This window comes from Rhinatrema bivittatum, chromosome 8, assembly GCF_901001135.1.
Source record: "Rhinatrema bivittatum chromosome 8, aRhiBiv1.1, whole genome shotgun sequence".
NCBI classification, from domain to species: domain Eukaryota; kingdom Metazoa; phylum Chordata; class Amphibia; order Gymnophiona; family Rhinatrematidae; genus Rhinatrema; species Rhinatrema bivittatum.
This window is the reverse complement of record NC_042622.1, coordinates 166203763-166218187: the sequence shown is the minus strand read 5'-3', so window position 1 is coordinate 166218187 and position 14425 is coordinate 166203763. Positions and strand designations below refer to the sequence as shown.

The following is a 14425-nucleotide window of genomic DNA, read 5'->3' as shown; positions in this document are numbered from 1 at the left end:
TGAAAAAAAGTGTGCATGAGGGTAATGTGCTGGTGTGGCATTTACTTCCCTTAATCAATAAGCCTTCATACTGCTGATGCAACTCCATCATTGCTCTGTTTTAACGGCAGGGGGAAGAGAGGAAAAGGGGAATTAGATTCAGGCAGCAACCAACAAGGACATTGAATTTTATGGTCTGGGAAAACAAATAAGCATGGGAGTGACTTGCTGGTGCGGCTGATACTACCCTTAACCAATAAGCCTGATAATTTTGATGCACCTCCAACATTGCTCTCTGCTTCATTGGCAAGGCATAGCGGGGAATTGGACTCAGACAGCAACCAACAAGGGCTCTGACTTTGATGGTCTGGGAAACTGAATATGGGGGTGACCTGTATGGCACAGCAGATACTACCATAAGCAAGCTGGGCAGACTGGATGGACCATTTGGTCCTTTTCTGCCGTCATTTCTATGTTTCTATGTGATCTTCCAGTCCCCACCTGTATCGTCCATCTTCTCCCAAATCCCCGTCCTTAATCCACAGCTCATCTGTACAGAGAAACTGAATAAACACAAGAAACATTGCAGATGTTGTATGGCTTCATCCTGAGAGAGTGGGCTAACACCCAGATCCAGAAAGAAGCCCCAGCTGGATCCTAAAACCTTTCACTCAACCTTGCTGAGATGCTGTCAGGATAGTATGGCTAATGTATAAAAGGAGAAAGCTGTGTGGTTTCTGCTGTCTATGTAAGAACATAAAAATTATCAGAGTAGGTCATCCCACAAGTTCATCTTAACCTGGCATCCCATCTCTGACAGTGGCATGCAGCTGGCACTCAGAGGGAGTGTATAAGAAGCAGGGCGCATGTAGAGCGGTCCACCCCTGCCAGACCTTTCTGGTTTCCAGCTGTTCTGGTTTAGAGGAACATCGAGCTTGGGGGTGGTGTCCCTGACTGGTACTGTATGTGGTAGCCTGGGACAGATGCATCTTCCAGGATTGAGTCTAATCCCTTACATCCCTCACATCCTGTGAGCTTCCTGCCAGTGTCATCGGGTGCCTCCTTGCTCTCGTATTATGAAATTCAGTGATTAATAAATACTTCCCTGTTTGCTTTCCCCCACCCCTTTCATGATTTTAGATACCTGGAAAATATCTGTCCTCAGTCATCTCTTCTCCAGAATGGAGTCCTACTTTTCAAGTCTCTCCTGATATGGAATATCAGGAGAGACTTGGATCCCTATTCATCTGCAGGTTTTGCCACTCAGTGATAACTCACATTTCTAGATCATGTACGAATTTATTGAACAGCATTGGTCCCAGCACAGATCCATAGAGAGCATCACTGGTTACCGACCATCTCATGCCCTTGGTTTGACTCATATCCCTTAAGAATGATCATTCTTATCCAAGGCACCAGCAGACTGCTCTCTTCAGAAGTCATGCTGACTCTTCCCTGACTTGTCATGTCTTTATATGTGAATAACAATTCCACACCTATAAAGTGCATATATAAATGGTTCAATTTATCCTTCTGGACATGATAACAAATCAGGCTCAATCTTTGGCTGAAGGCCAACCATGATTCACCAGAACCTGTCTGCTGAAAAGTTGAAAAGCACCACAAAATCCAGGCCTGCACATGGTTTTGACTCCCTTAATTATTATGAACTCTACCAATGTGCCTGGAACAGATGCTAGCGTTGCTGGTCTGCAGACCCTTGAGTCACCCCTGGACCCCTTTTTAAAGATGAATTTTATGTTACCAACCCTCCAGGCCTGTGGCCCAAGGCTAAGTCTGTTTAGAACATGGCATCCATGGAGCATGCGTGCAGCTTGTAAACTACCTCTGAGTGGAACTCCTCTCACTTTGGTGTCCCGGGCCGAGGAAGTGAAGGGAGTAGGGACCCACCTGAAAAGTCCTTTTTTTCTGCCAGGTCAAGTGTAACCAAGTGTAACCCAGCCAGCCGGTCTCCCAGGGGAGGGGAAGCAGAGATTAAAGTTTGGACACATCCTTGACAAAGAGGATAATTGCAAAAACTTTTGTTTATTTAGATATTCCTCTTTTTGGCACCTTGAAGTGGATTACATTGAGATACTATAGGCATTTCCCTATCCCCACAGAGCTTACGGTCTAATTTTGTACCTGAAGTAACAGAGGGTAAGAGGACTTGCTCAAGGTCACAAGGAGCAACAATGGGATTTGAACACTGGGTTCCCTGGGCTATGCTCTAACCACTAGGCTACTCCTCCACTCCTTTATAAGCAAAGATCCTGAAAATGATTTATTGTACTAAAAAAAAATTAAGAACTGGCTAGGAATCAACAATATAATATAGATTTGAAAACTTTCAACAAGTATTTTTGGAAATAACACTGAAATGTTTTCTTAGATAACAATTTGAAACTTCAACACATTCAAACTTTTCTTCTTATAGCATAGAAATACCTTGAAACAATATTAACAAACAATTGTATTCTTTTTTCTTATAGGACTAAGGCTGAAACCCACTATGAGTCAGATAAGTATTGTCTTTATTCCTCATTGCTTAACTCTGCCTGTGCCTTTATTCTCAGTTTGTATCTTAAGAAATTGATTCCTTGTGTTGTGTTTCTCTCGATAGGCTCTGCTGGTACAAGGTCCCTTGAGGTAAAGTGTCCTTGGTTTCAGTTCTCTCTGTGTGGCTGCTGTCCTCTCAGTGTTTTCTCTTTTTGTTCTGGTTTCCCATTGTGTTCACAAAATGCTGTACAATTGATTTACTTTACTGGCACACTAGTGTTTTCTTTCTGGAATGTGAGTGTACACACTTATCTCTGGTCCTTTTGTGGTCCCAACTCTGCTGCAATGGTCCACATTGCAACTGGCGTCTCCTGGGTGAATGGTCCGATGACAGAGTGCATCTCTAGGCTAGTGGCAATGAGTATCAATCCTTCCTTCACCGCCATTCTCTTCTCCAGGGTTACCTGCTCCCTAACTGTACATCAGTGGTAAAGACTAACTTCCTAACATCGAGACTCATCTGCAAACTAGGAGTTCCCTAGTGAGGGGTCCATCGGGTTCTTGACCTGATTTTCTAACTATGAAGAACAAAAGGATAAGCAAATCAAATTCCATTTCAAACTCGCAGTTAGGGAATGGTTCTTATATTTCCACTTACTACTTCTCCTCTCAGTCTTCTCTCTTTTAAGGACATGTCTAATACTCCGCGTTCCAATTAACTAAACCGGTCCCCTTAACTTGACACAAAAGTAACTTTTACTCCAAACCACTTTTGCCTCTTCCAGTTCTCTCAGGTACCCACTAATACAGGTGTACCAGTCCCTAAAGGTGTTCCCTTTAAGTGATGGCTGGCTCCTCTACCACCACCTGTCTTCTGCCCAGGTTTCTCCTTGATCTAATGACCTCACCAGGAAAATAGCACCAGCTTAAAAGTTCTTACCTACTTTAACCTGCACCTCCCAGCCATCTTCATACATACGTTTTGCATTTTTATACAGTAGCTGTCAGTGGCGTGCAGTCAAGGCCTTCGAGGGATTCAGTGAATCCCTGACCTTAACCGATTTCCTTTATTTACTTTGGGGGGAGGAGGGGGGTGGGGGGGAGGTGCACTTTTTTTTTCAAGGGATAAATGAAACCCCTCCCTCAGCCAATCCTGCATTCAACCATGCAATCCATTTCATTGAATCCCAGTCAGCAGCAGCCCAGTCATCATCTCCTGCTGCCGCGGGGGCCAGTCTCGCAGTTCTTATCGCAAGGTCAGCCCTACAGCAGCAGGAGATGATGTTGCATCAGTGCAACTCCTGCTACAGGCCATGCCCATAAAAAAAAGACCCCCATGATCCAGCAGGCCAGCATGGAACCCATCCTACGGTGGCTGAAGACAAGCCCCGCAGGCTGCAGCACAACCTGAAAAAGAGAGGACCCGTGACCCAGCAGCATGATGAAGAGGTGGAGAAGAGATCTGGAGCCCTGAGCCTGTGTGACAGTTAGTGGGTGAGTGTGGGTATGGGTATGAGAACGAGCAAGTCACTGAATTTGAGAAAGTGCCCGTGTCTGTGTGTCTGTGTGGTGAGAGCTACGAATATAAGAGAGTGCCTATGTGGGTATGTGTATAGAAAGAGCCACTAAATTTGAGAGTGCCTGAGTGTGTGTGTGTGAGGGAGAGAGAGCCATTGAGTGTGTGAGAGTGGTTGCTGTATATGTGTCAGGGAGAGAAAACCACTGAGTGTGAGAGAGTGGCTGTGTTTGTGTGTGAGGGAGAGAGCGCTACTGAGGGTGAGAGAGTGGCTGTGTGTGTATGTGAGGGAAAGAGAGCAACTGAGTGGGTGAGTTCAGGGTGGGGGGCACTTGCACAGATCCCCCTGCTGTTTTTGTGCCCACTCCCCCTTTGGTGCCACTGCGACTTGGTCCCTTTAAGGGTCACATTGATGACGTCACTGCCGGCCTGAGCTGAAGTTCAATTTTTTTACCAGCGGTGGGAGTTTCCAGCGGTGGGAGTTTGCCAGGACTCCAGCAGGAGGCGCCTCTCCTCCTCAGTGTGCCACAGAAGGTAGAGGACAGCGCTCCTGCGGCAGCTGAATGCTGCTTCATCCTCTCCTCATCCAGCCACTGGTCCTTTCTAACCTCGAGCCCTTACATGGGAAAACAAGCAAAGCTCTACAGAGGCTCAGAACATCTCTGCCTGCTGCACCAGGCGAAAACACTTAACTTTTATTTCTTTTTGTAGCTTATTTATTTAAAGATATTTGTTAATCGCATTACAAAGTTCAATAAGTCACCCAAAGGGAGGTAGCTGTGATGAAATGGAGGAATCTCGGCTCTGAGGTTTCAGGGTTTATCACCCCTTCAGGGGAAGGGCTATTCATTCCCCCCCCCCCCCCCCCCCCCCCCCGCAAGCTCTGATCACGGACATCCTGCTGCTCACTGGCAGTTTGTTTCTATTCGTCTGACGATACAGCGTGAAATCTGAATTTTTACCACGATTAGACACGGATCGCTGAGCGTGTGCGCTGCCTCTACAATTTCACGCACATTGCAGGAAATAGCGATAAAAGAATGGAGAGAGAAAAGTCTGGCCTAAGCAGCCCAGAGGGCTCTCTTTTACTAGCCGCTGTAATGGCATTCGTTAGAATTAAATACATCAGTATGAGACCCGCTTTCAGGCTGAGTTTATTTAATTTGGAAAGGGATATCAGCGTTCATGGTTTTGGAGAGCTCCTTCTGCTTAGTCACTTTTATTACAAATCTAAGAAAATTGAGATGGTGTTTCAAGACAGCGCCCGTGCAGGTATCACACAGGTACATGTAAAGCATGAATACAGCATGGTCAGCTGAAGAATACATCCTCATCAGACCTCTGTGCAAGCATCACACTGCATGAAGGCACAGATAGCTGAAGAACAGATCTTCATCAGAGCCCATTCAGGCATCACACTAATACTCATAAAGCATGAATACAGCACAGACAGCTGAAGAGTGGATCTACCATAGAGTCCCGTGCAGGAGTCACACTGATACCATAAAGCATGGATACACAGCATGGCAGTTGAAAATCAGAGCTTCATCAGAGCCCCATGCAGGCATCCCACAGATACACATAAAGTATGAATACAGCACGGACAGCCGAAGAGCAGAGCTTCATCAGAGCCCCATGCAGGCATCCCACAGATACACATAAAGTATGAATACAGCACGGACAGCCGAAGAGCAGAGCTTCATCAGAGCCCCGTGCAGGCATCACATTGATACACGAAAGCAGGAATATGGCACGGACAGCTGCAGTATGGGACTCATGGAAGAAGATTTCTAAAAACAAGGGATGTAGCCGTAGTAAGAGATCACATTTTTCTTTATTAGAAGAGTGTATGGATACTAAAAAGAGCAGATATCAGAAAAGGAAGAGACCCGTGGCAGGAAATATTTGGAAGGCTTTAGCTAATGCTCTCTCTTTAAGGCACGTATCCAGCAGTATGAGGCTTCTGGAATGTCCACAGCAATTACCTTCAGCGTTCTCCTAACAAATGCGAACCTCCTCCTGAGCAATCACATGGGATGTTCATGTACATTAATGTAATTACTTTATAACGATCACAGTGATAACAATGTGACACTGTGTAATAAAGACCTAATGTCCTGATTTCATTAGCGCCATATTAATGCTGCTATAGACGGGTAAATTCTGGCACTGCTGAGCTGCACACGGTGATGCTGATTGTTTGCAGATTTTGACTGCCGGCAGCCCTCACAGGGCTGATTTCAGCTGCTTTGGAAAACGCTGGAGCCGGAAGGGTTCCATGTGGCAGTCTGGGGCCTTCCCCAAGCTGAGCGCACACAGGATCTTCCCGATCACAGGGCTCAGTTTAAAGCCATGGCCTGGAGAGAAGGAGAACATTAAGAGCCATCAGTCTGGGGCCTGGCTCCTCTGTTTTGGCTGGTGGGAGGGGGTTTTGTCCTTCCTGGGTATCTCATGTGGAGCACTGACCCATGTGCTGAGCGACAGTGCCTGCCCCAAAAGGAATGCCAGCCTGAACTGGGTCTGGTTCTGAATGGCGGGCAGTGAGGTGGGCAGGGAACCTGTCATGCATTGATTGTTGTGGCATGAATCAAGTTTGGATCTGTGTGGTGAGCAGTGAGGTAGGAAGGGTAACTGCCATGCATTGATTGTTGTGGCCTGAGCTGGGTCTGGTTCTGAATGGCGAGCAGTGAGGTGGGCAGGGTTTACCTACTACTACCACTACTCAACATGTCTGTAGCGCTACACGACATACGCAGTGCTGTACAAACATACAAAAACACAGTCCCTGCTCGATAGAGCTTACAGTCTTAAGAAAACAAATACACAGGACCAGAGACTTGGGGGTATTTCACAAAGCAAGACCATGGTTGAAAAGAGAAAAAAAAGAAAGTTAACAAGACTAAAAGCAGACAATCGGGAATAAGATTTAAAAGCAAGTTTCAAAAAGGTTGGGGTCTTTAGATGGGATTTAAACACGGCGAGAGAGGGAGCAGGCCGCGCCAACTCGGGAAGACGATTGCAAGCCTCGTGCTGTGGCTTTTTCTTTTGTCAGGCAATCCTCTCTGTACTCCTTGTCTTGCTTCTGGTGTGCATGACCGCCCCCTGTTCCCCCCCCCCCCCCCACCCCGGCTCCCTCGCATGAACTGCTTGCCCCTCCCCGCCAGCCCTGGTTTTCCGGTTTCCCGGCCCCCTGTGCTACGATTCCCACCTACCTGAGAATCCTGCTCCCACAATGATGTTCTGGAAGCTTGGGTGGTGATCCAGAATGAAATTCTCATCAGGTGTATTCTGTTGAACATGAGAAAATGTTTTTTTTTTCAGTTGATGCAGAATTAAGCTGTGAAATTTGTTGCCAGAGATTGTGATCTGATATTTAAAAAGGTTTGGACAAGTTCCTTAAAATCAAACTCACTGCCATGCACGTAGACCTGGCTTAATGGGGGAAGAGTCAACCTGGTTTTAGCAAGGGGAAGTCTTGTCATATCAATTTTTTTAGAATTTTTTTGAAGGCGTAAATAAACGTGTAGATAAAGGTGACCCAGCTGATCTGGTGTATTTGGGTTTAAAAGAGGTCTGGACAAGTTCCTAGAGGAAATCTCCATAACACATTATTAGCCAGGTAGACTAGAAAAAGCTCTCACTATCCCCAGGGAATAGATTTACTTTATGGGATCTCTAAGGTACCTGTGACCTGGATTGGTCACTGTCAGAGACACGGATGCTGGGCTCCAAGGACCTTGGGCAGACCCAGCAGGGCAATTCTTACGCTCTTATGTTCGTGTAATTATTAGTCAGGCAGATGTGGGACTCACCACCTCTGATTCTGGGAGCGAGCACCAGGGAAGGGGACGTTCCACGTGACCCGGCCTGGCCACTGTCAGAGGCACGGATGCTGGGCTGGTTGGACCATTGGTCTGACCTAGCAGGGCACTTTGAAGTTCTATGACTAGGTTTGTCTGGCACACTCCCGCTCCCCTCCCTCTGTCCCTGGCTCTGTGGCTGGTGCTCTGGCCCTCGGCTGAAGGAAGCAGATGCTCAGGGTGTGGGAAGAGGCATGGCACGTTGCCCACATCAATCCTTTGCATGCATGGCACAGACTGCAATGCTCACCGTGTACATGCAGTGCTCGATCACTGCAGGCTTGGGCTCCAGGCCCGGCAGGTACTTCCTGATGACGTCACTGAGGAGTGGGATCTCCTGCAGCCCCGGAGTTTTAGGTTCTCGATCTCGCTCATCGGGGTCCACCTCGTTTCCATGGTGATAACACACCTACAGAATATCAGGCAGATGAAGGTGTCAGGGAGGAGACAGGTAATGTCAGCGAAGGAGAGTACTGGGGTAACATCGGAGGGGAGGGGAGTCTACCCACCTGGTCTTCCTCTCAGGTTTTCTACCTCTTTACAAATTCCCAGACTTAAACCAATACCAGTCCCCCACCCCCACTGCCCCGTCAGCTCACTCCAGGTCGACTGAACAGGCTGATCCAGGTCTGGTTTTGTCGCGTTGCATGTAGGGAGTTGTGCTTCTGATTATCTAAGGGAAATCAATCGGCAATGAGAACTATCTCCCTGCATGCAACGGGGCAAAACCAGGACTGGATCAGCCTGTTCAGTCGACCTGGGATGAGCTGGCGACCCTCCTTGTTCCCACTCCTACCCTCTATATCTGTTTATTTACTTACTGTCCACATTAAATATTCATCAATGAACCCATTTCCCCACTCACATCTGTCCAATCATGCGAGACTCTTCCAGTACTGACAGCCACCATCTCCACTTCTAGACTCTTCTAGACCATCTCATTTTCCTCTGTGATTCTTCCAAGCCCCAGACTTCATTCGCACTTTAAATGGCCATTAAAACTAGCGAGGCTGCTGACTGAAACATCTGGCCACTGCACGCTCATTGTCCATTCTGTGCAGGTTACCCCAATCATCCTGGAAACCCAATGCAGCTGTACCGCCATTCTCAGCCCAAACACTCAAGCGCCCTCCTCTCTCATTTCTTCTATCTGTTATTGCCCCCCCACCGGCCCTGACTACTGCGCTCTTCTAAGCATCTTTAAATTCTGTCACATACTGGTTGTCGCTACCTCTGCTGGAAGTCTATTCCAGGCATCCACCACGCTCTCACTAAAGACGTATTTCCCTCACGTTTCCTGTTTTCCATGGAAAGACCTTTCACATTTCCCTTTACTTTAGAACTCCTTTGTGCTCCTCCCTCTGTTCCTGGCAGGGGCCACAAATTATGTCTTGTGGAAGAAGATGATTGGTTCCTGTTTTCTGTGTGTGTGATGTCATTTATGACTTCATTGAACGTAGGCGTGACTGTGTGAAGCTCTTGCATGGCTTTCCAGGGATTCTGCGCTCGTGTGTGTGCTGCCTGCTGCTCTCTGTGCCTCTCTCTTCTCATCAACTCTTCCCCTAAGAGAGCCCTGTAACAGCCTGATGGAGGGGCCGCTCTGGGCAAGTCACACTGACTAGTGACAGCCTTCATGGCAGCTCCACCAATGATTTTTGGGTACTGCAGAAGCAGGGAGTTTGCAACACACAGATCATGACCCGGCCGTTGAATACTTTGCTTTGTGCCATGGAGCAGGATGTCTCTCACCTTGATCAGACCAGGGTACTCATTGGAGGGCAGTCCATAGATATGATGTTCAGCCCTGTTGAGATGAAACCCAAGGAAGCAGGGGAAATTCTGAGGGACTCCGTAGGAGCCAGGAACCTTCTCCTTCCAGTAACAGACATTAATCTTCAGAGTCTGGCGGAGAGCAGACAGACAAACAGTGTCAGTATCCCAGCTAGCTAACCTCACAGCATGTGTGATCCACATAGGGTGTGATCCAGGCTCTTTCCTGGCATCACGTCCTCTGGCCAGGAAGGAGCACATGTTAACCCTCTACTAGGAGCGTTCCCTGTACAAACTGTTGAAAATTCTCCAAGACTGAAGACTGATGCAATGGGGCAAAATTATAATCAGGACCCCTCCCCAGCTCGCTCTGCACCTGCCCCTTCCCTCCTCACTGTCTATCTGCCTCGTTCCCCACCTCTTACCTGCAGTGCAGACTAAGAGACCTTTCTAAGGTGAGGTGGAGAAAGTGCTTCATTCCTGAAATTTATTCTCAACCATTCATTTACTCATTTTTGGCCCCATTGCTGCTACTCACAGCCACAGTGCCAGTGCCCACTCATTAACAAGGAAATAATGGAAAATTCTCCTGGGAGAGAGGGGTCTATAAGTGTGCGTACAAACACCAACATACTGTATATATTCATGTACATGTTCACACTCAAACATGCACATGTACACATCCAAACATATACATATGCACCCAAACATGTACATATACACATACATAAACATGCACATATACACATCCAAACATATACATATGCACCCAAACATGTACATATACACATACATAAACATGCACATATATACATCCATATACATATGCACCCAAACATGTACATATACACATGCATAAACATGCACATATACACATCCAAACATATACATATGCACCAAACATGTACATATACACATGCGTAAACATGCACATATACACATCCAAACATATACATATGCACCCAAACATGTACATATACACATACATAAACATGCATATATACACATCCAAACATGTACATATGCACCCAAACATGTACATATACACATGCATAAACATGCACATATACACATCCAAACATATACATATGCACCCAAACATGTACATATACACATACATAAACATGTACATAATATACACAAGCATAAACATACAAACACATGCACATATATACCCACAACACATACACATGTACATATACACATTCAAACATGCATATATACACATGCATAAATGTACATATACACACCCACACAAGAGGGGCAGAGTAAACAGCACACACAGAGAAAATATACAATGAAAAAAAATGTGCAGCAAACAATATATACTGATCAATATTTCTTAACAACAATTTTTAATAATACAACCACCTCAAAGGTACATTTTTATGTCAGACAATCAAACAGTCTTTGACAGTCTTCGACTGTTTGATTGTCTGACATAAAAATGTACCTATGAGGTGGTTGTATTATTAAAAATTGTTAAGTATATATATATATATATATATATATATACACACACAGAAACAAACATACAAACATGCACATGTGCATAAACACACACACACACACCTACACAGATGCATACACATACACACACACACACACACAAATATTAACAAAGAAATAGTGGAAAATTCTCCAGGGAGAGGGGAGTCTATAAATGTGCTTAGAAACATGTACATATATATATTCACAAACACACACACATTTACATATACACCTACACACACACACAGAAACGCACATACAAACATGCACATGTGCATAAACACACACACACCTAAACAGATGCATACACATACACACAAATATTAACAAAGAAATAGTGGAAAATTCTCCAGGAAGAGGGGAGTCTATAAATGTGCTTAGAAACACGTACATATATATTCTCAAACACACAAACATATACTTGCAAATACATATACACATATACGCACATACACAGAAACACACATCCACAAACATGCACATATGCATACACACATATGCATACACACACATGCATACAGACACAAACGCCTATATGTGCATAGCTACACGCATACACACACACACACTCACATATGAAAAAAGCACACTTGTATGCAATTATGCACAGCCCTTAGGTTTGCTTTCTCATCTCATGCACTGTTGTATTAAAAGGAGGGTCCCATAACTGCTCTCTTTGAAATACCTCCAGTACCTAAATGTAATCTGCTTTGAACTGCCTGAAAAGCGGAAGATGAATCAATACAATAAATACATACAAATAATACATTGAGAGTCTGGGCCCTGGAGGAGATGCCCTGGGTCAGCGAAGAAAAGATTAGGGATTAACCCCTATAGTGCCCCCAATCCCTCAGTGGCCTGGCAGTGCCAGACCTCCATTTTCCTCATGAATATTCAGAGGAAGGATTTGAATTTCTCGAGCACTGAGTGTTCAAGTAGCTTCCCTTCCAGCTTTCTAACCAGAGCAGACGCAGCTGCTTGTGGGGTGGGGGTCAGAAGACTGCATCGGATTCAGAGGCAGCTCACTTCGTTTCCACGTGTCGCCACAGTAATATACTGGAGGATTAAAAGAAAAGGGGAGCGAAAGTAAGGACCATCCCCGGTGTGGAAGGCGGCGCTGGGGGTGCGGGGGGTAGGAGCCGAGTTCAGGGAAGAAATCAGGGTAAGACAAGGATAGATCCAGCCACGGGCAGGGAGCAGTGCCCGTTGAAGGGAAGATGCTTTCAGAGCAGTGCGCGCGGGGTGTAGCAACTTCACCCGACACCTGCTAACGTGCTCAGACACACGGCAAAGATCTGCTGTCAGTTAATCAGATAATGCGCTTGCTAAGAGACTGCACTTCTGTCAGTCACGCTTCTCCATGCCGTGCCAACAAAGAGAGACTCCGCTGAGAAGTCAGACTGGGTCCTCCCTGAGCGCATCTTTACCTTACAAAACACCAGCTAACAAGCATTTAAAGTGCACCTCCTGGGGGAACCTATTTGCATGGTTTTTTTTTTTTGCTTCAAAAAAGCTTTTGATTCCATTCGGGACTCTAGCCTCGACCTCAAACTACCTGAACTGGGAATCAGTGAAGAAAAACCCTCTGCTATAATTAAATCCCTGTTATTTATGTGAGAGCAGGGCAGGCAGGAGAGAGGAGAGAGGAACCTGAGCCCCACCCACATTAATATCAAATCCAACCCCACCCCGACCCCCCAGCACAGGAGAGGTCTGCAACCATGCCCATGATTATCAGTTGCTGTGCCCTTCTGAGGAGGAGGGAATAAGTCAACTTCCCTTGCCAAGTTTGGCTGAGAACTTCCCGGAGTGTCATTACTGTGAAACACTTGGTCCACATCTCAGCAAGGTGACCACTACTACTGACCTATGAAAGGAAAGAAAAGAAAAATGCATCCTGGCCTTACGTCGCCCGGGATAAAACAGTGCCTACCCTTCGCTTCAGCACTAGGGCAACGATAGTGGCAGCGACAGTGCAGAACCCCCTTCAGGTGAAAGCAACACCCCTGGTGCAGTTACAGGCCCAGGTGAACTTGTTCAACGGACCATGGCAGCAGGAGACAAGGAGAACGTTCAAAAGAAAAGCTATTACGTGCACCCCTGAAGAGAAAATGGGGGATAATGTGCTGCTATTTTTATGCCACAAGCCCTATATTTAAATCAAGTGGGTCAAAACCTGGAAGAGGAAATACTATTAAAGAAAAAGTTGCAGAAAGCAACTGATGCACATTTCTAATTGGAGAAATCAAAGCAAAGCAGCGCACAGCTGGTAACACCTTAAAACAACTGAGAGCTGATGTAGAACAAGGAAGAGAAGGAGAAGATTCGAAGGGAAGTGCCAAAGAGGGGTACCAGCGTGGTCAAGGAAGACCACCCAAAAGAGAGGTGCCAGAGCAACTGGAGGCAGCACCGGGTGCAGGAAAGGCAGGGGAGAGGCCAGGAGGTGAAGGACCTGGGAGCTGAGCTCTTGGTTTATGCCGAGCTGGAATGAATGCTGGGATCCAGGAGAGGGAAAAACTGTCTAAGATAAATCTGGCACCCAAAGTAAAATGCATGCTAAGTAAGGCCATAACCTGCATGAAGAGACCAATGATTGATCTCGCAGAAAGAAATTGGTTATAGTATTGTGCAGCAAAACTCATTACTGGGAAAATCCGACCAACAAGGACACAAGGGCAGAAGCAAGCAACTCCTGCCTGGAAACACCGCATAGAACAAAAAATAAACTCATTGCGTGCAGAGGTGTCAGTGTAGACGAGTACCTCAAAGGTCTCAGGTCGCCAAAAATAATGAAAACAAATCCGCAGCAACAACTCTGAAGCTTGCTGCACTAAGAGAAGAAAACCTTAAAATTCATTGACTCCAATAACAAACTGAAAATAAGAGCAAAGCACAAAAGCTGCAGAGAGATGAAGAGAACAGAAACGAAATAGCAAAATAAAACATTTAGGCAGAACCAAAAGCAGTTCCACAAGGAATTGGGAGAGAACATTAGTGCGGTTAAAATATCACCAAGGTAGCAGAAACAAAGCAGCTCTGGAAGAATTTTGCATGAGAATCCTGAAGCACATAACAGAGCAGGCTTACCCGGCATCCAGGAGAGCATGGGAAGGGCAGACCGGGATCAGCAGAGCCCCAAACCTGATGGAGTGCCCAGCTTTTGCTCAAACAGTTACCATCCCTCCATCAAAGTGCAAACATCAATTGATCAGACAGCCAGTCAGATAATAACAGGAAGAACACTTCTTGCAAAGAAAGACCCAAGCAACATCACCAAAATCTACTGATCAATAGCAAACTGCAAGAGATA

General features: G+C 46.0%; 1 protein-coding gene across 4 annotated transcripts in view; it reads right to left on the bottom strand.

Annotated features, from left to right (window-relative positions):
- Positions 1–14425, bottom strand: part of PIPOX (pipecolic acid and sarcosine oxidase) — a 51961-nt gene that overhangs the window by 24414 nt on the left and 13122 nt on the right. For 3 of the 4 annotated variants that reach the window (XM_029612708.1, XM_029612707.1, XM_029612710.1), the window contains exons 5-8: positions 9604–9756; positions 8105–8263; positions 7207–7282; positions 5810–6351 (exon numbers count right to left, since the gene is read on the bottom strand). In XM_029612708.1, coding sequence (XP_029468568.1) covers positions 6221–6351; positions 7207–7282; positions 8105–8263; positions 9604–9756 — 519 coding nt within the window. In that variant the 3' untranslated portion in view covers positions 5810–6220. Of the gene's footprint in view, positions 1–5809; positions 6352–7206; positions 7283–8104; positions 8264–9603; positions 9757–14425 lie in introns of those variants that run through there. The other variant, XM_029612709.1, reaches the window with a different exon arrangement.